Genomic DNA, 26,648 nt, shown 5'->3' with positions numbered 1-26,648 from the left:
TGGATGCTTTCAAAGTGGCATGGTCAGCAGGGATGGCCGTAATGTGAGGGACCGTCATTGATCAGTACATGACTGGGCAGCGTGTTTACGCGACACACCACACAGCAGCCATCCTAGCCAGCAAGCCGTACCGATCTTCATCGTCGGATCCTTGGCCGGCTCGACCTTGCACTCGAAGTGGGCCTTGTCGTTCTCGTTGCACTCCACGTTGTTGAGGTGCGAGATGATGACGGGCATCTCAAAGGCGGGCTCCGGCGCCTCCCGGTCGGTGGGAGCCTTGCCCAGCTCCAGCTCAGCGATGGCTGGCAGCGCCTCCGGTCGCTGCGACTGGCCCAGCAACCAGTGCTTGTCTGCAAACCGGTGGCAGTCGGTGGTGGCGCTGTTGTTGCATGATCGTGCGCCATACGCATTGGCGATATTGCCATATGGCTGCAAAACGCAGCTGTAGCGAGCCGAGGGCCGGGCGTCCCAGGAGGCATATCAGCCCAAACCTCACTGTAGTCTACGTGAACGCCGTCACACGCCGTCCACGCACCCTAACATATAAACAGACAGGCTATTTCATGTCAATCGATGGACATACTACGCATACCATTCACTCTAATCTCTCGCGAGCTAAGTAGTTCGAACCAAATTATTCCGCTGACCTTCGACCTTGAGCGTGCAAGTGGAGACGGCCTCGCCCATCAGGTTGACGGCGCGGCAGGTGTAGATGCCGGAGTCCTCGCCGCGCAGGCTCATGATGTCCAGTGTCACCAGGCCGAAGTCGAACGCAGTGCGCAGGCGCGTGCCTGTCCACCACAGCGTGTCGCGGTCGGAGGCGGAAGATGAGGGGGCAGCGGTGGTGGAAGCGAGTTCGCTACCTCATGAAGGCATCAACAAGCGATACGATATCTTCAGCTCGTCTCATAACCGCGAATGACTATCAGATGACAATTCTACGAAAAACGACCGTCGATCGTGGCAAAGTCACGCATGTTTGCATGCATCACGACCAACGCGACCGGAGCAGCCAGCAGCTGATCGCTCCGTGGCGCCTCGGTCCAGTCAGTGGGAGCGGAGCAGCCCGTGCCGAACGCCGGAGGCACCGCCGCCCGACTCCAGCGGCACCCCTCACCAGTCATGAGCGGCACGCCGTTCTTGCTCCACTCGACGCGCAGGTTGGGGTCGGTCTTGGGCTCGACGGTGGCCTCCAGGTGGACGCTCTGCTGCTCGGTGAGCCGGTCGTAGCTCTGCAGGTGGGTGGTGAAGACGGGCGCCTGCTGCGGCCGCTCCTCGGCGTACATCTCCGGCACCCGGTTCATCTCGGCCTCCTTCAGCTGGATCTTGTCCCAGGCGGACGCGTGGATGGCGTCGCCCAGGATGCTGCTCCGGTCTGCAGGGGAGGGAGTCAGTAGGAGTCAGCCGACAGAAGATAAACCCACAGTTGACCCCACAGAACGGTCAACTGTCGGTCGGGGGCGGTCGACAGACCGGTCGACTCATAATTCGGGATTCGCTTACAGGGAGCACAGGGAGCGCAGAATAAAAGCTGTGACGGTCTCCGTGTTCCGGGCCGGTTTAGAAGAGCACATTTGTTCAGCTTTGTTGGATGCTTGTGTTCTAATTTTGACCTTACATAATACAGCTGTTCCAAGGTATTTTAAAGAGAAGCTCACATAACGATGCTTTTATCCCGTTCATGTTAACTGCGGTACGGGACCGAACACCTAACGCAGCTCAGATCGACTTTGCCAGGGGCGGCCAGTGCTGTCCAGAGGACCATAATTGGGCCACCACCGCGCCGTCGTCATTGAATGTTTCCGACGCACTCAGCTGCTGAAGCTCTGTGGCGTGGTCTGCCTCTCACCCTGGCAGGAAGGGCGGGCATCGCAGCGGATCGAACCCCGTACCTCTGGCTTCCCAGACGCGCACCCTAACCGCCACGCTACCGTCACGCGCAGTGCACCGGCGCCGACCCCTCACCGTGCACGTGGATGGAGGTGGAGGTGACCGCCTCGCCGGCCTTGTTGACGGCACGGCACATGTACACGCCGGCGTCCTCCGGCACCACCGACATGATGTCCAGCGTGATGAAGCCGAAGTCGTGCGTCTCCTTGATGCGGGACCCTGCCGGACGGAGTACGCAGAACTGTATGTAAGGTCGAGTACGCGTCTGCCGGGTAAGCGGGCCCCTGGGGCACGAGTCACTTTATTTCATTCTGGGGCGGAGCGGTCGGATGTCAGATATTTGGGAGGGATGGAACTGTAAAATTCACCAACGCGTTTGGAAAATCATCCTCGTCGGCGTAACTCCCAGCATTCGGAACACATTATCTCGAGATGCGGCGTTTTTGCCGTTTTCAGAACTACAGACGACAGGAGTGACCGAGCCACACCACCTTGTCGGATTTGGAGCAGCTTTGAATGACGACCGTACCTAGCTTGAGCTCCTTGCCGTTGCAGAACCACTCGAACTTGAGGTTGGGGTCTCCGACGGGCAGGCAGCGGGCCTCGAAGTGGGCGTTCTGGGCCTCGATGATGTCGGCAGGCCCCGTCAGCGGCATGGTGAACACAGGCTTCTCGAAGTGCTGCACGGTCTCGGGACGCTCTTCGGGCGCCTTCTGCTCCAGGGCCTGGAGCGCCGGCATCGAGGCCGGGTGCTGCGTGTCCAGGATGATGCTGGCCTCGGCTGTGGACACGGGACCCCAGTCAGAAGGCGGGATTATGCAACTGACATCTCATTGACCATCAGAAGCTCTGGTATGCCGACGAAGGCATGTCTGCCACCATCAGACACGGTTGCACCAGACAACACCAGGCAGCGAACGTAGCGTTCTCGTATCATTCATTATCTCATCCATCATTAATCCTCCTGTATGTGCGGGAGAACGGCTAATGTGCTTCTTGGGTCTGAAAAGGTCCAATTCATTGACTTGCTTGTCACACGAGCTGTCCGCGTAAGTTAAAGCTAAAGATTCCCAGAATTTTGGGACGGTAGTCATACGGCAGGTTAATTCGGATTCGGATTCCAAATTCAAATATATTCGAATATTTTTATCGAAATCTCTATATAGTACAACATGATCAAAAGAAGGATGGGCTCAGTGTGACGCCGAACCGACATACATGTTTACATACATACATGGTGCATCGGGTGCATACGACATACATGGTGCATCAGGTGTCTGTCCATGCAATGTAAACCTGAGTACTAAGGTAAATAATTAATTTAAAATAGTTAGTTGCATAAGTAATTGATAGATTCGCAGCTTGTTTTTTGGTTCAAATTCCTTCTTTATTGCGTTGAAGGATGTAAAAGACTTTAATCCATTTAAGTGCTGTGAATCGGACTCTAAACCCTATCGTAGGTGCACTTTGCCAATAATGAAGTCGTCCCACGGGGCGCCTTCAGCAGTCCGCAGTCCCACGGGGCTCGTGCGGGGGACTGACATTTGATGCGGACGGAGGCGGTGGTGACGGCCTCGCCCAGGTCGTTGGTGGCGCGGCACGAGTAGACGCCTTCGTCCTCGGGCCGCAGGCCGGCAATGTCCAGCGCCACGTAACCGAAGTCGTGCGTCGGCTTGAAGCGAGAGCCTGCGAACGGTAGCCGGGCTCAGCGCGATCCACAGCCCAAATAATCAAAATCTAATGAACTAGCTGTAACGAGGTGTCACAGATTCGCGGGAACCCGGCTTTGGAGGGTTTGACGTGCACAACTTTTCAGTTTACATTCACACATAATCAGAAAATAAAATAAATATATAATAAATCAGCAAATAAAATCAGAATAATAATAATATCTTCTGAGAAGCCTCGAAGCATCTCGAAAGGTCATTAACCCCTTGGACGTTTCCTGCAAAGGAAGAGCCTGCCCTCACTCACCGTACTGGAGCGGCAGCTCGTTCCTGAACCAGTCCACCTTGAGCTTGGGGTCTCCGACGGGGATGAGGCGCGCCTCCAGGTGGACAGCCTGACCCTCGTTCTTGTCGACGCTCTGCAGCGGCTGCGTGAACATGGGCTTCTGGTAGGTGACGGCCTCCTCGGGCCGCGTGACGGGCGCCTTCTGCTCCAGCTGGCGGATCTTCTCCAGACCCTCCGGACGCTGAGACGCCAGGATGATGTTGTCCTTGCCTGCAGAGGGCAGCGACAGGTGGTATTACGTCCGTGTTCTCAAACAAGTGACAAGGCGCTTAGCCTCATGTTCTTGTATGCAGTGCCCATAGCCTCGGCTAAACTTAACGGGGCACCTCGGGAAAACTCAGTTCTTGTCGTCAGAGCTTGATGATGGCAATGCACGTGATGATGATAACGGCTGGTGGCCATTCTGCAAGGAGCTTCGAATGCAACGTCGTAAAACGCCCAGTCCGTTCATTATTTGTATCGTGCGTGTTTGTAACACCATTTGTGACAAGCCTGCAATTACGCTTCAATGACTAGGTTTATCGCGTAACCGAGCGTTTCTAACCATCAACCCTTTGTGGATGATGAAGATCCATCAAGGTCTGTATGCTTTCCACCGCATTAAACAAAACCAGGCGCACAGCAGGGCAGCTGTGCCGCAAGCTCTTACCGAGAACCTGAATGTCCAGACTGGAGGTGGCCTCTCCCATCTTGTTGATGGCCTTGCAGGTGTAGTGTCCCGTGTCCTCCGGCACCAGGTCCTTGATGTCCAGCGACACGTAGCCGAAGTCGAAGGTAGTGTGGAAGCGGGAGGCCGACTGCAGCGGCTTGCCATTGTGGTAGAACTCGACGCGCAGGTTGGCGTCGTGGATGGGCTCGATGCGGCCCTCGATGTGAGCCGCGCCCCTCTCGGCCAGCTGGGTCGGCCCCTGAGGCATGCACAGAAATCTTGGAAGCTACCATAACACCCGCAGAGGTCGTTGATATCAACGCGAATCTAACATACTCAGTCCATCCTACATATTTGCTACAAAAATATCCTACACAGGTATCTAGACGAGCAGCTAGAGCGCTATATAGACATATATATATATCGAAAGTGAGCTCTGATGACCCGCCAGAGTCGCGCCCGTGCCTGTCGCCGCCCTGACGAACGTACCCGCAGCTCCTGCACGAAGCGTGGCTTCTCCTGCGGCGCCTCCACCTCGACAGGCCGCTCCGGCTGCCGGCTCTCCAGGTCACGGATCTTCTGCAGGCCCTCCGGGTGCTGCGTGTCCAGGTAGATGGAGCGGCGCTCTGGGGAACACGGGGGCACGTTCAGTCACGGACTGGCTGTTCGGAGGCAAGAGCCACCCGCAATGCAAACAGGCAGAGCGTGGTAGAGCGTACAATTTCACCGGTGAGTCACCCATGACAGATCGTACGGTTTCACGTGTCTTGCCTGCTAGAGCTTCATGTTAAGGTGTCAGAAATATCTACCTGTGCTTGCAAACCTATCAAACTGCAATTGAAAAAGTCCGTAAAATACGATCGCATGATAATACTGTAGCATTGATGAGACAGCATATTCATTCATCTCCGCTCAAAATGCTCCACAAACACTACACGCAAGCGGCAATGCACCGGTGCCTTTCAAACTGGGCCCGCCACACAACAGGCAGAGCAACAGAGGACAGTGTATGCCTCACAATGCCAGCGGTACGCAGCACCATCCAACACCGGTTTAGGACGTCGGAGCTTACCTCCGACCTTGATGGTGCACGTGTTGACCGCCTCGCCCAGCTCGTTGGTGGCCTTGCACATGTAGGTGCCGGTGTCCTCGGGGTAGCCGTACAGAATGTCCAGCGCCACGTAGCCGAAGTCGTGCGTGGTCCGGAATCTGGGACGAGGGAGGAGCATGGGTCATCTGTTAGTGTTATTCCAGCACCGCTGCCGACAACGCCGGATGCTTATGTCATCGGCGCTATCATTGTTTACGATTAGCAGTTGCATAGTGATGCTTGGAGTTTATGTCTTTTTTCGCCTTCCACGAAAAGTTTGTCATATTTTTACGTATCGTCCAGAACGGCGTGATCCTATGACGACGGTGGGCCGCTTTTTAAGATTATTCCTTTTGTACATTAGTATTTGTCTGCATTACGTTTTGCCCATTGTCTCCAAACAGCATAATTTGCACTACACGCCCTTTTCCTGTAACACCGTCAACTAGGAGAACGAGACCAACTGCCATTGGCCTGGACGCTTGGAAGCGCTGTTCAAAAACGTCACTTCTGGCACGGCATTTTCGCTACTGGAGGTTATGTATAGCTGCTGCCACTTAAGCATTCTAGGCTCTCAATTTATCGAATAATGCAAGATGGCTGACCGATCCATTGTAATGGTTTCGTATCACGGACAAACCATGGAATGTTCAGAACGTTATTTTGTTTCCACGTACCATATTCTAGTGCTTCCGGGATGGACAGCGCATTTCTCAGTTTCTCACGTACTTTCAGTGATGCAAGAAGAGGAGCATGTCGAACGCTTTTCAGTGAAGCAAAACACAAACCCCGAGAACTGATCACGCATACGTGATCACGGAAAACGAACCTAGTGCACATTTGCCTTTAAAACTCAATCTTGTCCTGGCAGCAATATTTGACCTGATCCCCATCGCCCTTCAGACATGACCTGACAGCGCCGCCCCTGCCCCCCCCCCCCCCCCCCCCGGCCGCCGGCGACGCCCACCTGTGTCCGGTCTTGATCTCGCGGCCGTTGTGGAACCACTCGACCTTGAGCTTGGCGTCGTTGACCGGCTCGAGGCGGCATTCCAGGTGGGCGTGCTCACCCTCCCGCAGGTTCTCCAGGCTGCGGGGAAACGGACGCCGGTGAACGCCACGGCGAGGAACGCTCGCATGCACAGCCTACCGATGCCACATGGTCGTTCGTATGCACAGCCTACCGGTGCCACATGATCGCTCGCACGCACAGCCTACCGATGCCACATGGTCGCCCGCGTACACAGCCCACCGATGCCACATGGTCGTTCGTATGCACAGCCTACCGATGCCACATGGTCGCTCGCACGCACAGCCTACCGATACCACATGGTCGCCCGCGTACACAGCCTACCGATGCCACATGGTCGCCCGCATACACAGTACACATATACAGCATATATTTATATATATATATAAATATATATATATATATATATATATAAATATATATATATATATATATATATATATATATATATATAACCTAACCAAGTGTCGTAGCATGCAAGTTTCGAGGCCGGCAGTGTTTATCATCGGTGCCCCTTCTCGCACCCCCCTCCCCAAAGGTCATGCCACAACCACTCACTTGTTGAGCGGGGTGACGAAGACGGGCTTCTGGCCGACAGGCTGGGGCTCCTCCTTGCGCGCCGGCGCGCTGGTCTCCAGCGTGCGGATCTTCTCCAGACGCGCAGCATCCAGCGTGTCCAGGTAGAGACCTTGCTGACCTGCCGGCACAGAGCGCCACCGATCAGTGAGGTGAGGTGGGAAACGGCCTGGTTGTCGTGGCCGGCGCCGGCTTGAAGACGCCGTCTCCTGGCAGGGCTAAGGTTAGAAGAGTTGGCGTACTGGAGAAATTGGCTGAGTCGACATCGCCACCTTACACAAGGTCTCAGCGGTACCTAGGGGGACGGACACATACCTGGTCATTGTGTGGGCGCCACTTGTAACGCGGACCGTTACACACAGTGACAAGTGGTCTGTCGAAAAGACAGGCAGGTGGGACGCCGGGCCGACTAACGACGCCGGTAATGAGGCGCTACCTACGACGATGACCCCAATGCATCACCCAGCCAACGACCACCACCATTACGCGCCGCGCCCAACATGTTCTCGAGACGTCCCAGGGCGAGGCTGAGTCCCGCCCGGACGCCGACTTCATAGCCTGGACCCCAGCCAGCGTCAACCCGCCCCGCATCATGCCACTGCATGAGAGGGAGGTAAACAGGGTCCCGATTCGGCTCGGCCGGCGCCGCCGCGTCCCGGCCCGGTGCGGAGCAGGCTTTCGCATCCGCATGGGGCACGCCGGCCGGCCGGGAATGCCGGCTGGCAGGCGGGTGGGGGTCTGGTACCGGCTGACGTGGCGCCGGAACCTGCGGAATGCCACGCAAGACCGCCGCCGGCGGCTTCGACGAGTGGGGAGATGTCAGGATAGCTGGAGCGGCGACAGACGGTCTGGCTCGTGGCCGAGTGGTCGGCTGGCCGGCTTACTGGCCGAATAACTCAGTGGGTGAGTGAGTTAGCGACTGACTAACTGATTGAGTATGTGAGTTCCTGGCTGAGTAACTGATCGATGCAATGAACCGGCTGGCTTACAAGTGAGTAGGCGTCTGCCACGTACGTGGGGCCGCAGGTTGTGCTGCCAATGCCTGCCCACGGGCGGGTCAGGATAAACAGCCTGGCGCCCCATCGAACGCCTCTCCTGTCCGGGCGGCCCAAATAGCCCAGACACGACGAGAACACAGGCGCTCTCAGTCCGCGGGTTTACTTACACAACGGACGCGAGCGCGGCCTGTCACGTCATTAGTGGCAGCGGCCGGGCAGCAGGCCAGGGCACTGTGCACGATGCGCGGCGAACCTCCTGCAGCAGCGCGCCGGCATAATACAGCCTGACGTGCATAAAGACCCGGCGCACCTTTGATAGACCATCCGCACACATAGTTCGACACGTGTGGGACAGATTTGAGCCGCTATAGCGAGTGCAGCGGAGCGGACCATCCAGAAAGATGCTTGGCCGCGGTTCAGACGGCTCGCTGGAAGACGGCCGGCTGAGCTCACCTTTGTTTTGTTTGGGAATAGCTGGTCATGAGGCGGCAGCGGCGGCGGGGGCGGCGGCGCCGGCCGGGCCGAGGGCAACGGGAGCAGGGCGGTGCCCGGCGCCGGCTCCATCAACAGGGCCCATTCCCGCCCAGGGCCGGAGCTGCACGACCGCCGCATCAACAAACTACAGCCCTGGCTCTGGCGGAGCCGGCGCCGCGGGATCCGGCGCTAGCTGCACGAGCGAGACCTAGCCCCAGCGATGGCAGGAGGCGGCTTTACGAGACCCTGCACCAGCCGCATGAGCGAAACCCAGGCCCGGCTGGAGAGGGGAAGACTTTACGAGTTTCGACACCCGCCGTTTTACGAGTCTCGACACCCGCCGCTTTACGAGTTTCGACATCCCCGCATCAACAGAGCCACGAAGAAGTTTTTTATGGAGGGAGAAGGCTTTACGAGGCCTGGCAGAGCCGAACCAACGCCAGGAGCCGGTAATGACGAGGGGAACTGTGTTAACCGACCCCGGCATCACACCGAGCTGACTGCGAAAGCGAACGGCTGGAGCCCTAGGCCAGCCGAACAGACCGCAGCCCGGAAGCCTGAGCCCAGAGCGACACGAGCCTAGCGCGTCCGAGCACCGGCATGGGGCGGACCGGCCAGGCAGCTCCCAGATCACCAGGGCCAGGCCTCGAGCAGCTCCCAGATCACCAGAGCCAGGGCTCGAGCAGCTCCCAGGTCACCAGAGCCAGGCCTCGAGCAGCTCCCAGATCACCAGAGCCAGGCCTCGAACAGCTCCCAGATCACCAGAGCCAGGGCTCGAGCAGCTCCCAGATCACCAGAGCCAGGCCTCGAGCAGCTCCCAGATCACCAGAGCCAGGCCTCGAGCAGCTCCCAGATCACCAGAGCCAGGCCTCGAGCAGCTCCCAGATCACCAGAGCCAGGGCTCGAGCAGCTCCCAGATCACCAGAGCCAGGCCTCGAGCAGCTCCCAGATCACCAGAGCCAGAGCGTCGAGCAACTCCCAGATCACCAGAGCCAGAGCCTCGAGCAGTTCCAGATCACCGGAGCCAGGCCTCGAGCAGCTCCCAGATCACCAGAGCCAGAGGCTCGAGCAGTTCCAGATCACCAGAGCCAGGCCTCAAGCGATCAGCTCATCAAATCGGAGCCGAACACCGATCAGTCCGACCGAAGCTGACACGCGCAGGTGGACAGGCGTGCGACGGTATGCGTGCGCCGACCACGCGCGCGCCGCCTAGCCGGCGACGGCGGACGACGTCAGTGCCGGCCCGGCCGCGGCCGCGCCAGGCTGGGGGGACGCGAGCGGGGCACGACCGGGTCCGACCGGGCAGGGGCGGCCGCGCTGCAGCTCAGACGCGCCAGAGGCAGCACTCCACTGACGGGCAGTACGTCTCCGTGTGATAAGCAACAAGTTGTTCTGGTTTGTCTGATGTGCAGTGTAAGTTGGCGCTCTCCTTGATAGCTCAGTTCGATCGTGTTTTCGATCTGCCTGAGGCTATTTCCATCCCCTTCCGGCATGCCTGGCCCATTTCGTATAATTTTCAGTCGCTCTTCAGCCATTATCCGTTTCAAAGGCTTTCCATATAGCATATATGTTTATTTATCACTGCTAAGGGAGATGGTTTGGGGAGATAAAGGAAACAATCCGCACAGACAATACGCATCGAACACGCTGCGCTCATTATGGCTAACAGCCCTAGTAGCACACATGCGAGTGAACCACTCGCGAGCAATAGCAGCTTGGCTCGAAATGCTCTCCCAGGGGAACGAGGCAGCTAAACGCTGGAAACAGACCACGACAATAAATTACAACATGGCATTGAACACTTTGAAGTACGTATCGTTGAACGTCACGAGTGCTGGCAAAAATAGACGAAGCGATATCGTGAAAAGGTCATGACCGTTAAAAGAGTAAAAACCACTGAAAGCCAAAACTTTTTAGATGCACAGCCAGCAATAATAACCACTCAATCTTATTAGAAGCGGGATCTGTTGTCAGTGCCAGGCAGCTATGCATACAAGCAAGACGCATGCCAACGTGCTGTTAATAAACGGTACCTTACTGAATAAGCGGCCGACATGGGTCATCAGGTGGGTTAACTACCCGGCAGGCCATTTCTGACAGCCCCATGATTTTTGTTTTCAATCAACGCTCACGTGGGCCCCACAGTGCGTCAGAGAAGCCAGCTGTACTCGAACAGCTGTCACCACGCATGACGAATGAAAACAACATTCCTGCGATAACCAATTCGCTCTTTTGTTTACGCTCACCGGAGAAGTTCCTCCTCTTCACCGCATCACGCTCACATATGCGCACTTTTCATGCCTTATAGCACACGCACATAGCGTAGGTATGCACCACGACAGCACCGGCTGGTACCATTCCATCACTTTGCAGGCTGTTTCCAGCGCAATATCACTGGTTCGCATCCCATCAGTGAATCGGTGGGACAGTCCCCTGGACGACCTCTGAGCTCTCGCTCCGCTTCATCTCCTGCTCGGTCGTCGTCTCCACCGTCCGCTGGACCAGATATTTGCCGTCCGGCCGGACTTCCTCCCGTTCCGACCTCTCCACCTTCTTCTCTGCCTGCGCGGCTTCCTCCGCCTGCTTCGACGCACGGCGCAACCCGGTCGGCACCTCCACCTGCTCGTACTCGCTGCCGCTGCTGTAGCTGCTGGACCGCTGGTGCTGCGCGTCGCCGTCGGAGCCGGCTGCCTGGAGGAGGCCGGCTCCGCCCTGGCGGGACGTCGCCTGCTGGTCCGAGCCGGCCGGCCTCTGCGGCCAGAGCTCGCCCGCGGCACAGAGCGGCGGCAGGGTCGGAGCAGCGGTCAGACAAGGGCTCAGAAAGTGAGACCCCGTCGAAGCCTGGCCGCTGTGGGCGCCGGTCAGCGGCTGCAGGCACGCGTTTGCCGCCTGGTCGTGAGCCATCGTCATGGAGGAGGAACGCTCGAGCTTGTTCGACCATGACTGATTCGTGCTGACGACCCTCTGTTCGGTGAGCAGTGGGCGCTCGGAGAAGGGCGACACCTGAACGGGGATCACGTGCTCCCGGCCTGACTCCGTGACCTGTCGCTCGACTTGACTCTGCTGAGAGAGCTGAACGTGTCTGCTTGACTGCGTCTCACCCCGCTGGAGACAGCTGGACAGGAATCACGTGCTCACGGGCTGGATGCGACAGCTGATCCTCTCGACGAGTGAAGTGAGATTTCTCGGCGGTGGCGTTCTCCTGCCGGCTCACGAACGAACTAGGCTGACCTGGAGCTGACGCCATCGGCCACGCGTTGGCCTGTTCCGCGCGACTGGTTATCTGCTGAGACTGCTGCAGTTGATTCTCTGTTCTTGAGTGGTGGTTTGAAAGAGGCTGGCTACCGACCGGCAGGCTAGGCCAGCTGGGCAGATCAGGCATAGGCATCCATGTCGTTGGTGAAGTCTCGGACATCGTGCTTGAAATGGAATGCGTGGCCTGCTTTTCCTGAGTCTCTTTCTTCAATGTTTCGGATGTCACACGAACCGGAATGATTTTCTCTTGCGGTAATCCAACGCTTGAAGATGCTTTCTGGTCAACCATCTTCCTGCTCAGACTCATCTGGCTGTGATCGGAAAACAGACTTGGCATTGACGGTAAGGAAGCCCCTGTAATAATTTGGTCTTCGAGACCGACGTCTGGAGAAACGGGCGCCATTGCTTGTCGGTCTACAACGCTGTGCAGACCTTTTATCTCCTCAGTCCGCGGATGGGTTTTTTGGACAGACTGCGGTGCAGCGAAAATCGGCCCTTCCGCTGCCACCTCCGGTTGCTGGATCCGTGGGGGCTCCCGGATCACCTCCGGGCCAGACTGTTCGATGGTGTGACTTATCGTCTGGAAAGACTTCTCCTCGACGGCTTTGGTAGAGGTCGCCGTTGGTGTTTGTGAGACCGACTGCTCAAACGACTGGCTGTTCTTCTCAGTCGTCTCAGTTTCGCGATGCCCCTTTTCGGTTGTCTCCGAAGTTTTGGATTGGCTGAAGGTTTCCTGCTTATCTACACATGGTTGAAGTTGTGCGGCCTCGATTCGTGGCCAGTCCTTCAGTGCTACTGGCTGCTGCGACGTTGTGTGCCGTGACGCTTCCTTCGAATGATTCAGTATGCTGTTGCTGTTGAGCCCTCGGCACTTCCCTACCTACCGAGGAGAAGGATTGTGGAGATGCACCCCGTTCTTGGCTGTGAGGTGACGTTCTTGATGTTTCAGACATTGCCTGGAACGATTTCTGCTCGGCTGACGTCATGTTAGATTGCATTAAAGGTGTATCTCCTGCTGGTTGCCTTAGTTGTGCTTCTGTTGGCACGAACGGATGCATCACAGATGGCGTCTCTTGAGATGGCTTGGTTTGCGAGGTCTCAAATGACTTTGACGACGTTTCGAGAGACAGCTCCTCTACTGTCTTCGACTCCATCATGTCTGCTGTTTTTGAAACAGACTGCTCGACCGCCTGGGTCTTCTTCTCCGTTACTTCAGCCTCACGGTGTCCGCCTTCAGTTCGCTCCGATGTTTTCGAGTGGCTAAACGTCTCCTGCTTGTCTACGTATGGCTGCCCCTGAGCACGATGCTCTGGCGATTGAGCGCTGGTTTCCACTGGATAAATGGGACCTGACGAAAGTACCGGAGTGTGACGTAGAGGGCTTTCATCTTGGGATACTTTAGATGTCGAAAGCGTTTCCAGGAGCCTCTCTTCCGTCGAATGCGTTCGTCTATCCGGCATGTCTCGTGGAGCCTCAACATACAGCACAGGCGCTGCCAATGGCTGAGGTGGTTGTTGTGACTGGGATTGTGTCTGGAGGTAATGCTGTTCCATGGTTTCTTTTTTAGATTCCAGCAATGGTGACCACTGGGCCTGCGGCACCCTCTGGAAACTCGCATCGTCCGTGGTAAACGGGGAGACGACAGAAGTTGTTACCGGAGGTACTGGTTCCTGAGTCATTTCTTGGGTACGCGTCGACGTTTCATAGGACTCTTCCTTGACAATTTTTGTCGAAGTCGTAGTCGGTGTTGCAGACTGCTCAACCGCCTGGCTCCTTTTCTCTGACGTTTCAGATTCTCTGTGCCCATGCTCTGTTTTCTCCGATGTTTTTGATTTGCTGAAAGTCTCTTGTTTGTCCACATACGGTTGTGGGTGAGGCTGTATCGAACTATGGGTCGGAAAGGCTGGCATGCTGCGACTACGTGGGGGTGATGGGGCTGCACGGGCTTGGGGTGCATCTCTTTCAAAGATATCCCGCCTGGAAGTATGCACAGACTTATTTGCGGTCGATGCCACTTGTTGCTGAAGCTGAGGTTTTCGCAACGTCTCTCGCTCCGGAAAGAATGCTGCTTGAGCTAGGTTTCCCGGCGCCAGCGTTGATGCATCACTTGATTCAGCCATGGACGTGAACGATTTATGTTCCGAAGTTTTGATTTTCGCTGGCGGCACGGGGGCCGGTTTTGGTGCTTGCATTGCGGGGATCCCAGTCTGAACAACTTGGTATGTAGTAGGAGGAGGAATCTTTGATGGCCCTTCTTGCGAAGTTTGAAGTGACTTTGACAACGATTGAAACGTTTGCTCTTCCACAGTCTTGGACTCTGTAATTTCTGGTGTCTCTGAAACAAACTGTTCAAGTGCCTGCACCTTTTTCTCGGTGATTTCAGAATCACGGCGCCCCTTATCGATTGCCTCTGACGTCTTGCAGTGACTGAACGTCTCCTGTTTATCGACGTAGGGCTGTCCTGGATGATGCAAATTAGCCAAAGGTTTCGGTGACCCCACCAAACAGAATGGCCCTAAAGAAAATGGTTCCGGGGCAGCACGCAGAGACGAAGAATGTTGGGAGGTCTTGCATTCTGAGTTTGAGTTCAGATAGCTCTTTTCCAGAGAGTGAGTCTGATCTCGCACGTGGCCCGGCTGTCGAGGACTTTCAGCAGGTGTCAAGTGAACTGATGGAACGAACTTTGCATTGGGAACTTCAGGTGTAGAATGTAGGGATGTTTCGTGGGACTTGGATATTGTCTCCTGTGACGTATCTGAGGTGGTTTTGGTTTTTGTTTGCGGCAAGGTCCCACGTCGGCACATGTCTTGCGGCTGCACCTGGGGTTGAGAAAATACATTGGAAAATGGAGCCGGTGCTCGAGGAACCTTTTCCTCAGACGTCTCATGGGACATTGCTTGCGAGGACACCTCCTCGACAGTCTTGGTGGTAGTCATGGTTGGCGTCACTGACCGCTCAAACGTCTGACTCTTCTTTTCCGCCGTCTCAGATTCTTTGCTTCCGTGCTCGGTTTTCTCCGAAGTTCTTGATTGGCTGACAGTTTCCTGTTTGTCCATATAGGGCTGTGCCTCTGGCTGGGACTTTACAAAAGGCCGCGGCGACGGGACGTCCGCGAACCGAGTGGGGTAATCGAGAGAAGAAACCGGGACCTGAGAAACCTTCCTGTTAACGTTGTCAAGCATCGACGTTGTTTGCATATAGCTTTCCTCTTTTGATCCATATTTTTGCCCCGCTGTTTCCGATGGCAGCAGTGGTGTCAGTTTCTGTGGCTCCTTTGTTGGTCCTGCTTTTTGAGGAAACTGGCTCGTAAGGTGCATAATTTCTGGGACTGTTTCTTGAGACGTCTCAGATGATTTTGAAATCGATTGAAACGTCTGCTCCTCGACAGTCCTGGATTCAGTTTTTCCTGGTGTTGTTGACACAAAGTGTTCGACAGCCTGACCTTTTTCTCAGCGATCTCAGACTGACGACATCCTTTATCGGTTGTCTCCGAGGTTTTAGAGTGACTAAACGTTTCCTGTTTGTCCACGTATGGCTGGGCGGAGGGATGCAGATCTGCCACAAGTTTCGGTATCCCCACTGGATGGGCAGGACCTGAAGAAAGCGGTTTGGCAGCAACACGGGGAGGCATTGCCTCCGGAACTTGTGGTGACGCTTGCCGGCTCAGAACGCTTGATTCGGACGTTGAAGACGTGGACATCTGCTCCGTGTTGATGGTCTTCGCTTGTGGCAATGGCGAAAACTCTATTGTCTCGTATGGCTGCGTCTCAGGCTGAGAAAATGGATAGGGCACAGAAAATGGCGGCTGAGGAAGCCTGTCCTTTGAAAACCCATGAGACTTGGACAACATTTCCTCGACAGTCTTGGAGGAAGCCATGGTCGATACAGCGGGCTGGCCAGACGTTTGATCTGCCTCACCCGTCACCTCCAATAGTTTGCGGTCATACACAGTTTGCTGCGTAGTTTCGCACTGTCTCGAATCTTTCTGTTTCTCAACGCATGGTTGTGCTGGTGGTTCATGTTTCGGCAGAGTCCGCGGTGCCTCAACATGTGCGAACCGAGCAGGAGAAACTGATGGACGGGAAAAGAATTCAGGCTGTCTCTTTTCAACAAGCAGGTGCTTTGACACCTCACTCACAGACTTTTGCTCTTTCGACTCGGCTCGCTCGTGCTGCTGATAATCACGTCCTGCGATGGTAGCTGGATGGACGGCTTCAGGCACTGGAACCTGTGCCGGTCCTAGGTTTGTTCTCTCCAAAGACTGAGTCCTAGACTGAGACATCTGCTGCTGTCTAGTTTCCGTGGTCGATTGCGGCACAGGGGCGGGCTGCACGAAGTCATAAGCTGGCGTCATATCCGGAGTGACTGGATACTCTTCTGGATATTTTTGTTGAGAGGTCTCTGAGGTCTTTGATGATGACTGGTATGTTTGCTCCTTCACAGTTTTTGGTTCTGTCATTTTTGATGGTCTGGGGACAGTCGGCTTGAAAGGCCGAGCATGGCTTTCGGTAATGTTGTGTTTATCAATAACTATAGAAGCCTTCTCTGCCATCTTATGCTGGCTTTCCTTATCGACACACGGCTGGAATGAAGGCTGCACCCTTTTAAAAGGGGCCGGTGTTCCCACAGGATAAGCAAGATTTGAAGAAAAGGGTTTGGGGCCGACACGCGGAGGCAAAGTTCTGAAAGTCTTCAGCTCTGAGTCCGTTTCCAGAACACTCCGCTCCAAAGAATGAGGTCGATCAGGAACCTCGCTCCTTTGTTGGGGAACTTCACTAGTCGCCAGAGGGACCGGTGGGACGAGTGTTTCATTCAGATTCGGCGGCGCTGCATATTTAGATGCTTCATGTCGCTCAGAAGTTGTTTCCAGCGACATCTGCTGGGTAGTTTCGGTGTTTACTTGCGGCATCGTCGCTCGGCTGGATATACTATGTGGCTTGGCCTCAGGCTGAGCAGAAAGCTGCGGTACAGGAGTTGCAACGTGGGGAAGTTTTTCTCCTGACGTCTCAATGGAAGTTTTTTGGATGCATTGTTCCTCAACGGTCTTGGAAGAGGTCATGGTCGGCGTAGCAGACTGCTGGAATGTCTGACTTTTCTTCTCTGTCGTCTCAGACTCCTTGAGTCCTTGCTCAGTTTTCTCTGAAGTCTTCGACTTGCTGAAAGTCTCTTGCCTGTCCACATACGGCTGTTCTTGGGGCTGATAATTTGAGAAAGTTTGGGGTACATCGGCATGCGAAAATGGTGCTTGAGGAGCTACCAAAGTCGGCGGGCCTTCAAGCAGGCTTTTCGTAAAAGCGTCAAGTTTCGAAGTAGTTTGAATGTGCTTTTCTTCCTTTGATTGCTGATTGGTGTTGTTTGTTTCCATCTTCAGCAATGGCGTAAGTTGGTCAAGCTGGTCTCCTGGAGTTTGAATGCGGGAAGATGGACGGATCATGGGCTTCCTTTCTAGCACGCTATCCTGTGATGTCTCAGATGATTTCGAAATTAGCTGACTTGACTGCTCCTCCACGGTCTTTACTTCGGTCATTCCGGGTGTTTCTGAAATAGACTTCTCAAACGTTTGACCCTTCTTCTCAGTGACCTCGGACTCGCGAAGTCCTTTATCGGTTGCTTCCGAGGTTTTAGAGTAGCTGAACGTCTCTTGTTTGTCCACTTGTGGCTGTGATGGAGGCTGCAGATTCGTCAAGGGCGCTGGTGCTCCCACTGAAAACGTATTTGACTTTGAACCCAATGATGACCGTTCTGTGGCCTCAGTTCTAGCTTGAGTAAACGATGGACGTTGGAAGGTCACCTGAGGATGTACCTCAGGCCGAGAAAATGGCAGGGAACCTGATAGTTCAGGGGCCCTTTCGTTTGATGTCTCGTGGGAGGTGGTTTGGAAGGAAGTTTCTTCGACGGTCTTTGATGACGTCATAGTTGGTGTAGCAGACTGCTCAAAGATCTGACTTTTCTTTTCTGCCGTTTCTGACTCCCTGTGTCCCATGCTCAGTTTTTTGCGATGTTTTGGATTGGCTGAAAGTCTCCTGTCTGTCGGCATACGGCTGTCCCTGTCGCATGGATTTCGGAAAAGCTTCAAACGCCTCGGCGAGCGGAGGCAGAGTGGGGAGAATGGCTGAGAAGTCATGAGATTTAGGCAGCGGTTGATCGGAGACGCGATGATCCGACTTCTCATGTATGTATTCTTGTTCTTTTAACTGGCTTTGCATCCCTTGCCTACAGCTGCTTTCCCCATTGACTTCGGGAGTGAACACTGCAAGTGCCGGAGCTTGGGCCGATCTTGGGCCTGATGTCTCCGAAGATTCAGACATGGTTTGAAACATTTTTTGTTCACTGAGCTCAGTCCTCAATTGCTGCATAGGAGCAGGTTGCCTTACCTCCATGAGTGCCACGCTAGGCTGTGGAAATGCGCACTCCACTGACAATGCCACTGGTGGAAGCCCTTTGGCTGACGTCTCGGATGACTTCGATATCGACTGCTGCGTTTGCTCCTCCACCGTCCTGACCTTTGTCACTTCCGGTGATCTTGAAACGGTCTGCTCAGTCGACTGGCTCTTCTTCTCCGTCATCTCAGCGTCCCGGTGCCCATTTGCAGTCCTCTCCGATGTCTTCGAGTGGTCGAACGTCTCCTGCTTGTCCACGTACGGCTGTGTCTCCGTCTGCAGCCCGAGCGCGTGTCCATTGACCTGTCCCTGCTGCTGACCGGCGGGTCGCGCCGGCTGCGCCTCCGTCGGGCCGTTCGGCATCGCGACCTCCCAAGGCCGGTAGCGCACACCTCCACGGAGCTGAGGCGAGCGCGGTCGGCGGCGGACGACTCCGGAGCCCCGGTGGCACCTCACCCCGCCGCTGGCACACGACTGGCCGAGTGATGTCCGCACAGACGTTCGGCCCGTCTATTTCGGGCGCGCCTGGTGATGTCAGACATCGGAACTCGATCGAGCCTCCCCGGTCACGGTCGCGTGCTGACCTGGCCGGCTCGGGACACCTCACCTCCGGTCTGGCCGACCGCCCGAGCGGCGCGGGCGCATCTCAGACGCCACCGGCGATCCCCGAGCGCAGGCGGCTCATCGTTAGCGCTTTCTGTGTATTGAGGGGCGGCAGCCGCTGCGCGGCGATATGGTTGATTTTTTGAAGGTCGTGGGTGGTCTCAACAGATTGAGCTGTTCGTTACTCAGATAAACGACCTCCGTGTGATGCGTGATGTGGCCCCGCGTGGGAGTATTGATACTGTTCTCACGTTGTGAGAAGGTTAAATGTTGCAAGACGTTCATTTGTTCATTAATAGAGGAGTCCATCTCATCTGGCTTAACTTCTTTAAAATGCACTGGGATCCTTTTACCGTGCAGATACTTTCTGTGTCTGATCTCTCCAGGTGTTTCCGCCTTCAAAAAATTATGATCTGTTGTCCATCCGAGCCGCCGGACCACTCGCTATAAAGCCGACCGAGCTTGGCTTCAGTTAAAAGGACGAGGCTCATCCGAAAACCTTCCTCTTTCGCGGTTTTTCTATATATATATATATATATATATATATATATATATATATATATATATATATATATATATATATGTATGTATGCATATATACAATTGGATATACATCATTACTTTGTTCATCAAATTTTGTATATCACATTTGGAATATATGATTTGGTATACCTTGTTCGCAAATCTTGAGGAGCGTATTCGAAACAAGCATTCACGCAAATGGAGCAGGATACCAACCACGGTAGTAGTATTTTCTGAAATACAGCTAAAGTGCTACGTTCCAAGGACAATGTTCTGACATCAATATGTTTCAATGAGTTCCAGGCTTGGCACTGTTGATGAACAATTGCTTTTGTGAGAGACTGGCCCACGAGTAAGAAGCTTAACTTCTCTGAGATTGTTCAACTACAAAGACCAGGAGAAAGATGCTTGGGACCAAGACAAGATGAATGCTCAATATCAGGACCACGTTGGCTGGTAATTGCCCAGTAGGACTGCGCAACCACATCTTTGGCTATTTAGCCGTACATCTTGCATGAATAGTTTTGGAATAATGCTCCTCGACAAGCTTAGCTTAGGATTGTTCTGGTATCAGTCCCATTGCTTAACTTGATGTGAAAACTCTGATTCCATACCCCAAAAGAATATTTCATTTCAACGAAATATGCTTGCGGTAAAACCCGTGATTTCCATGCTGTTCTACAACAAGGACGATCCTCTGCATCCCGGCTGTCTCGGTCGCTCGCAAGCAAATCGTCAGAGACGGACCGCATAAGCGTGTTTCGGACCATCATCCCACACATATGCCGCAAATTGGTCAGAATGCCCGGTGCTCTACCTCATCCAAGCTACAAGGGCGGGCTCACTGGCCGTCGAACTGCCCTCTCCATGTCAGTGAGCACTGCCGTCGTTTTTGTCCGGAAAATAGCAGGCGCTCGGGACGGAAACTGGAAGAGACGGACCGTGGTTCGTGCCAGAGCAGGCCGGGCAGATGGCGCTCGGAGAGCCTAGATCTGCACATCAGTCCCAATCCGCCCGACAGTCGGGTCAACCGGCTCGGACTGGCTACCGGCGACCAACGGGACCTCAGGCGGTGTTAGTGCTACAACCTCGGCCTCGGCCCACGTACTTCTAACGATCTAACTACCTCTCCGACGCACGTCAACACGCCTTTCAAGGGAGTGGCAGGAGCGCACCAGTCCAGTGCCTCGTCCCCGACGGCGTGCTCCACCCCAGAGCGGCTGCCATGAGCGCGGCCGACCTACCTTCGATCTCGACGTTGCAGGTGGTGACGGCCTCGCCGGCGACGTTGGTGGCCTTGCACATGTACGTGCCGGAGTCCTCCGGGTAGGAGTATAGCAGGTCCAGGGCCACGAACCCGAAGTCATAGGAAGTCTTGAAGCGGTGACCTGGCCGAAGAAGGGAACGATGCTAGGCGAGTCGAGCATGGTCACCAGTCACGGGCCATCAGGATGAGACAACTAGATAGTGTGAAGGAAATTACGCGCAGACGGAGCGGCCCAAGACCCATGAATACATAGCAGTATGCATGCATATATCGGTGTATCTATTCTGTTTATACAACGAACCGGCCGATATTCATTTTTCGATGCTCGGCGGTGATTTTCTGTTTTCATAATATGTGGGGTCTATCGTTCTAATGCAGTTAATGAAACAGGTCATCACAAAGCATCTATCTCGCTCAGATCTGGGACGATTCACTATCAGATGGTTGTACAGACCAATAAAAACCATGTATACTTTTAAGCGCAACCGGTTTTTTTAGCTATGCTCATTTGCCCAGACCATTGCCGCTGTCCCGTATTCGTGTGTCGAACCGCCGTCAGTCCGATGTCGCCTGGCACGTACCCTGCGGGATGGGGCGGCCGTTGTAGAACCACTCGACCTTCATGGTGGCGTCGTTGACGGGCGTGAGCGTGGCCTCGAGGTGGGTGTTCTGACCCTCCACCAGCCGGGCGTTCTTCAGTGGGCGGCCGAACACGGGCTTCTCGTGCGGCGCCGGCCGCTCCTCCTGCGGGCGCGGCTTGCCCGCCTCCAGGTGGGAGATCTTCTGCATGGCGGCCGGGTGCTGGCTCTCCTGGATCAGGGCGGCGCGCGCTGTCCGCCGCGCGACGCTCGCGTCAGGGCGGGGTGATGGTGGGGGGGGGGGGGGGGGGGGGAAGACGGCACGCACTCGGTCACGACGCGGCTCCACGGACGACCGCGCAGTGTCGTGGCGAGCAGCGTTCCGCCCGTGAGGCGCGACAGTGTTGACTCGTACGCCACAGAACGGGACATGTCCGACTTAAAGGAAGACAACATTCACGACATGACGTTACAGATGAGGACAGTCGAGTTTTGCGCGACACATGTTGTGACTCGGTGATGCGATACCACCATCAGACGACGCGTCCCGCTTGTACCCCTCTCGTCCCTGGTGAGGCCAGAGGGCGGCGGCGGCCGGTCGCCGGGACACGTACGCTGAACGGCGATGTTCAGCTGGGACGTGGCCTTGCCCAGCTGGTTGGTCGCCTGCACCGTGTACACGCCCGAGTCCTCCGGGTAGGCGGACAGTATGTCCAGCGACACGAAGCCGAAGTCGTTGATGGTGCGGTAACGGTGACCTGGCGGAGCGGTCGGTATGTGAACGGACATGAAGTGGGAGACGTGAGGCAGGCAGCCTGCGACCGGCTTGCGTGATCTATAGGGTTGTGACGCGATGTGAATAGTAAACGACGATCTGTTAGTGAACAACGCAACGGTGGACATCAAGAATAATGCCTACCAGCGTGGCCTTGGACACATGGTACGAACGCGTGGTAGTGGTGGACAATTCTTTTCTTTCTCACCGCTTGCCAAGGGCTTTCCGTTGTGGAACCAGTCGACCTTCATGTTGGTGTCCGGGTACGGCTCGATGCGCGCTTCCATGTGGGCCGACTGGCCCTCCACCAGGTTGGTGGGGCCTGTCAGCTCCGTGACGAACCTGAGCGGGATCAACAGCCGTATTAAGCCAAGTGATACATGGGTAGAGGCCAGGGTAACACGCCTGACATGTCCAAACATTGAAAGGCACACGCTTGACGTACAACTGTTAGACTTGCCTTACTGATTCATCCAGATATTGCATTAGGCAATGACCAATGTGTTATTGCTGTAGCAGTTTTATAGGCCATTGACGTACATCTATCTGCTGTTTTATTTGCCAAGGCTGATCACGCTAATCATGCCGGTCATCTCTATCGCTATGACCCGCACGAACTAACAGAGTCGCGTGATTGCCCCAGGTAACTACGACCTCATCCCCGCCGCCGCCGTGTTCGGTTACCGCGGCTTCTCCTTGACGACGGCCTCCTGGACCTCCGGCCTGGTGACCGTCTTGTCCTCGAGCTGTCGCAGCTTCTGCAATGCCCCCTCGTGCTGCGTGTCGAGCAGCAGCGACTCCTTGGCTGTGGGACGCGCGACCTGTCACCTAGCTCTCCTTGGGGGAGAGACGTGCATCCTCCCACGCCACCGCGCTAAAGGAATGGGCGCATCGCTAGCTGATCGTGACTGGGCCGGTATCGGTTCAGTTTGACACAATTACGAATGTGATCTCAACATCTGCGACGTGGCATCTCAGAATGGTAGACATCCTGGTCTTGAGCAGCAGTGTTACCCTGCGCTAGTCTTGCATTCAAACTTGCCGCATACCTAGCACAAAATTTACTAAAACTAAATGCGGTGGGCCCGGGACCAATGCCAGCCTTATTGCCGGCCTCCATGTTTACTACGAGATTTCACCAGATAAATTTTCTTAATAATCGTCCTAGGTAAACACACACGTCGATGTAGCTGGGATAGGACTGCCAAAACGCCGAGAGAGCTTGACTCCATCATGGCCATCGCTGAATTCCGCACGAATATCGGCTTCTGAGCGCGTAGCAGCCGCGGTATATCAGAGCCGACTGGTGGAGCGCTTACACTGGACGACGCAGGTGGCCGAGGTGGCCGCCTGTCCCAGCTCGTTTGTGGCGCGGCACGTGTAAGTGCCGCTGTCGTCCTCCTGAGAGTACTTCATGTCCAGCGCCACGAAACCGAAGTCGTTCATAGTGGTGATGCGATTGGCTGAAACACGACAATGTGTGCTTTGATTCATCATGCTGGGGCATTGGGAAGCGGGCTGACAGAGGGGTGTCAGCGCTACACAGCACTGAAGTGCAGGAGATGGCGGGTAATGTGCGATTCTTGTCTCAATAGCCACCTTTTCCAACGTCTACGAACGCCCGATGCACATAAAATGAGCATTTTCAGAAAAAGAAGAGAATCCAAGCTCTAGAAAACTGTCGCGATTGCCTTGCTAACAAAGCAATCGCGACAACAAGCACCACTGAAGTTAACGCTGTTTCCATGGCGACGTGCGACGCCGGAGCCGTACCTTGCTGCAGGGGCACGCCGTTCTTGAACCACTCGACCTTGAGCTTGGCGTCGCCGACCGGGATCAGGCGCGCCTCGAAGTGCAGCGGCTGTCCCTCGGCCACGCGCACGTCCTTGATGGGCTGGGTGAAGACGGGCGCCTGGGTGGTGGCCTCCTCCTGCGGTCGCGTCGTCTGTGGCTTCTGCTCCAGGTGGCGTAGCTTGGCCAGCGCCTCCTCGTGCAGCGTGCCCTGGTCAATGGCGCTCTTGGCTGCGGGGAAGCGGCAGGGGACGGGCGTCAGCAGTCACTGGGGTCTCGGGATTGGGCAGGAGTCAGTGGAGAGGGAACTGCTAGTAGTGAGTGGAGCTGTATAAAAAGAAGAGAAACCGCATGTGCACGCTGGGGAAAGGAGTAGCTCCAGATAGCGCTACGTTTCAACGTAGGTTTCATGAAAGAAAGCTGGTACATATCTGCTTTACGGGAGCACACACTGCGAAAATGGTAAACAGAAAAAAAACAGATCACAAGAGCTATTTTATAACCATGACAGTCAGCATATTCACATATACAAGCCAGCATATGCAAATCATGCCGATCAACATGCTAGCGATCGCTCAGTTCTGTATGCACTGAAGTCAGCATGGCTACTCACACACGCAGGTGAGGTTGGCCTGAGTGACGGCCTCGCCCAGGGCGTTGGTGGCCTTGCACGTGTACGTGCCCTGATCCTCCGGATACGCGTGCATAATGTCCAAGGCCACGAACCCAAAGCTGTTCGTCTCAACAAACCTACGCGAAACAGGTCACCAATCACGCCCCAGCAATAGAACCTCTTGCAATGACAGAACCGGAAAGACAGGCCAGGAGATGTAACTTGGTCCATGATCAAGGCATGTGTCAAATTTACAGATGTGGCAATTGCATACGGTAGGACGACATCAGTTGTTTCCTGTGAGCAGCATATTTCAATGAGTATGACATTCGACGAGTAAACTTTAAACCTCAGAAATGACGCAGGCCAAACATAAAGGCCAATACAGACAAAGTCACTAAGCATGGAAACTTCATCGCACAGTTGTAGAATCGTCACTATTGTGATCAACATTGATGACGGACCAACGCGCTGCCCGTTTTTGCAGCTACGTCCACCGCCTGGCTGTCACCCACCTGGAGCCGGCCTTGACTGGCTTCCCGTTGTGGAACCACTGGACCTTCATGGTGTGGTCGGAGACGGGGATGAGGCGGGACTCGAAGTGGGCACGCTGGCCCTCCTTCACGGTGACGTTCGTCGGTGAGGTGGTGAAGACGGGCGCCTGCGAGGTCACCTCTTCCACAATCTCGGCGCGGCTGTACTTGGATTTGTCCTCCAGGAACTGCAGCTGCTGCAGACCCGACTCGTGCTGGGTGGCCGTCACCACCTTCTGCGCGCCTGGCGGGTGGTCCGCGCGGGTGTCAGATGACGGTCAGAGAGGGCGGGGTCAGAAGCGGGTGGAGAGGTCAGAGAAGGGCAGAGAGGTCACAGAAGCCAGCGCCGAATAGGTCAAGGTCAGGGAGGCCAGAGCCGAGTTCGCTCGCAAACTGAGACATTCAAGCTGGGGCACTGAGAAGGCACCCTGAGAACCGGTAGACCTCGTACTGCCTAGTCGCTTTAAGGCTTACTATGAAGGCTACCACATCACCGCCCTGCTCTCTGATAGCCGGCGGGCTGCACCTCAGACGATGTCCACGGCACGGACGACAGCCCGCCGAGCGCCACAAGCTCTCGCACCCCGCAAGCTGCCATCGACAGAGCTCTCGCCCGGAGCCGAACCAGCTGACCCACACTGCGCTGCCCGACAGGCACCGACCCGTCGAAACTGCCCACTCACTGGCACACTTGAGTATGGCCGAGGTCTCGTCGTAGCCGAGTCCGTTGGTGGCGCGGCAGGTGTAGATGCCCTCGTCCTCGGGGATCGTGCCGACGATGTCGAGAGCCACGTACCCGAAGTCGTGCAGCGGACGGTGACGGTGGCCTGCCGGCACCCCAGCTCAGTCGGACCGCACGGCGGCGCCTCAGCATTTGTCGACGGTGAGGTCGTGACAATGAGACGGCGTGCCAGTCAGCGATGTTGCTTGGATCACAAGAGCTTCGCGGTGGATTTGAGTAGGGTATGGACACATGACGGTTGTAGCATAGGTGGTTGAAAGTCCGAAGCAGCTCGCACTTACCGAAGCGTATTAGTTTCCATCCACACTCTTTTCCTCCCGCCCCCTCTCGCCCTCCCTCCCCTCCTTTTCCCTTTGACTCTCTCTCTCTCTCCCTCTCTCTCTCTTTATCTTTCTATTTCAGTCCCTCTCTCTTTATCTCCCTCCTCTCACTCCCAAACTCTCTCTCTCTCTCTCTCTCTCTCTCTCTCTCTCTCTCTCTCTCTCTCTCTCTCTCTTTCTCTCTCTCTCTCTCTCTCTCTCTCTCTCTCTCTCTCTCTCTCTCTCTCTCTCTCTCTCTCTCTCTCCTCTCGTCCTCATCTCTGCCAACCACGGCTGGTCTGCCGACAGAGCGACTCGGCAGCACACTGACCGACTGTGATGGGTTTGCCGTCCTTGAGCCACTCAACGCGCAGGTTGACGTCCGTCACCGGCTCCACCTTGGCCTCGAAGTGGGCCGTCTGACCCTCCTTCAGGTGCTCCTGTCAATCGCGCCGTCAGCTAAGCGTCGGCTACTCTCCCGTGTTGCCGTTAGACAGGGTGAGAGGATAGTGCAGTTATGTCCGTCGCGCAATTTGCCTACGTCACTGAGCCGCCGTGGCATATTTACATTAA

General features: G+C 55.4%; 2 protein-coding genes across 2 annotated transcripts in view; both read right to left on the bottom strand.

Annotated features, from left to right (window-relative positions):
- The window catches only part of LOC119096205 (titin-like), an 82,552-nt gene that overhangs the window by 25,608 nt on the left and 30,296 nt on the right, over positions 1 to 26,648 (bottom strand). Inside the window, 23 exon segments of the mRNA XM_037219005.1 lie at positions 132 to 350; positions 648 to 791; positions 1,118 to 1,375; positions 1,966 to 2,109; positions 2,420 to 2,671; positions 3,433 to 3,576; positions 3,865 to 4,113; positions 4,553 to 4,811; positions 5,042 to 5,178; positions 5,625 to 5,761; positions 6,610 to 6,729; positions 7,228 to 7,366; positions 20,722 to 20,865; positions 21,326 to 21,574; positions 21,937 to 22,080; positions 22,306 to 22,439; positions 22,782 to 22,902; positions 23,417 to 23,560; positions 23,871 to 24,119; positions 24,502 to 24,638; positions 25,017 to 25,278; positions 25,718 to 25,861; positions 26,407 to 26,515. Coding sequence (XP_037074900.1) covers positions 132 to 350; positions 648 to 791; positions 1,118 to 1,375; positions 1,966 to 2,109; positions 2,420 to 2,671; positions 3,433 to 3,576; positions 3,865 to 4,113; positions 4,553 to 4,811; positions 5,042 to 5,178; positions 5,625 to 5,761; positions 6,610 to 6,729; positions 7,228 to 7,366; positions 20,722 to 20,865; positions 21,326 to 21,574; positions 21,937 to 22,080; positions 22,306 to 22,439; positions 22,782 to 22,902; positions 23,417 to 23,560; positions 23,871 to 24,119; positions 24,502 to 24,638; positions 25,017 to 25,278; positions 25,718 to 25,861; positions 26,407 to 26,515 — 4,039 coding nt within the window.
- LOC119096206 (flocculation protein FLO11) lies at positions 15,191 to 18,780 on the bottom strand. Its single transcript, XM_037219006.1, has one exon. It carries the CDS (start codon positions 18,142 to 18,144, stop codon positions 15,229 to 15,231), a length of 2,916 nt encoding a protein of 971 aa, XP_037074901.1. The 5' UTR covers positions 18,145 to 18,780; the 3' UTR covers positions 15,191 to 15,228.

This window comes from Pollicipes pollicipes, unplaced genomic scaffold, assembly GCF_011947565.3.
Source record: "Pollicipes pollicipes isolate AB1234 unplaced genomic scaffold, Ppol_2.1 Scaffold_4295;HRSCAF=5057_pilon_pilon_pilon, whole genome shotgun sequence".
Lineage (NCBI taxonomy): Eukaryota > Metazoa > Arthropoda > Thecostraca > Pollicipedomorpha > Pollicipedidae > Pollicipes > Pollicipes pollicipes.
This window is presented reverse-complemented; position numbering and strand designations above follow the sequence as displayed.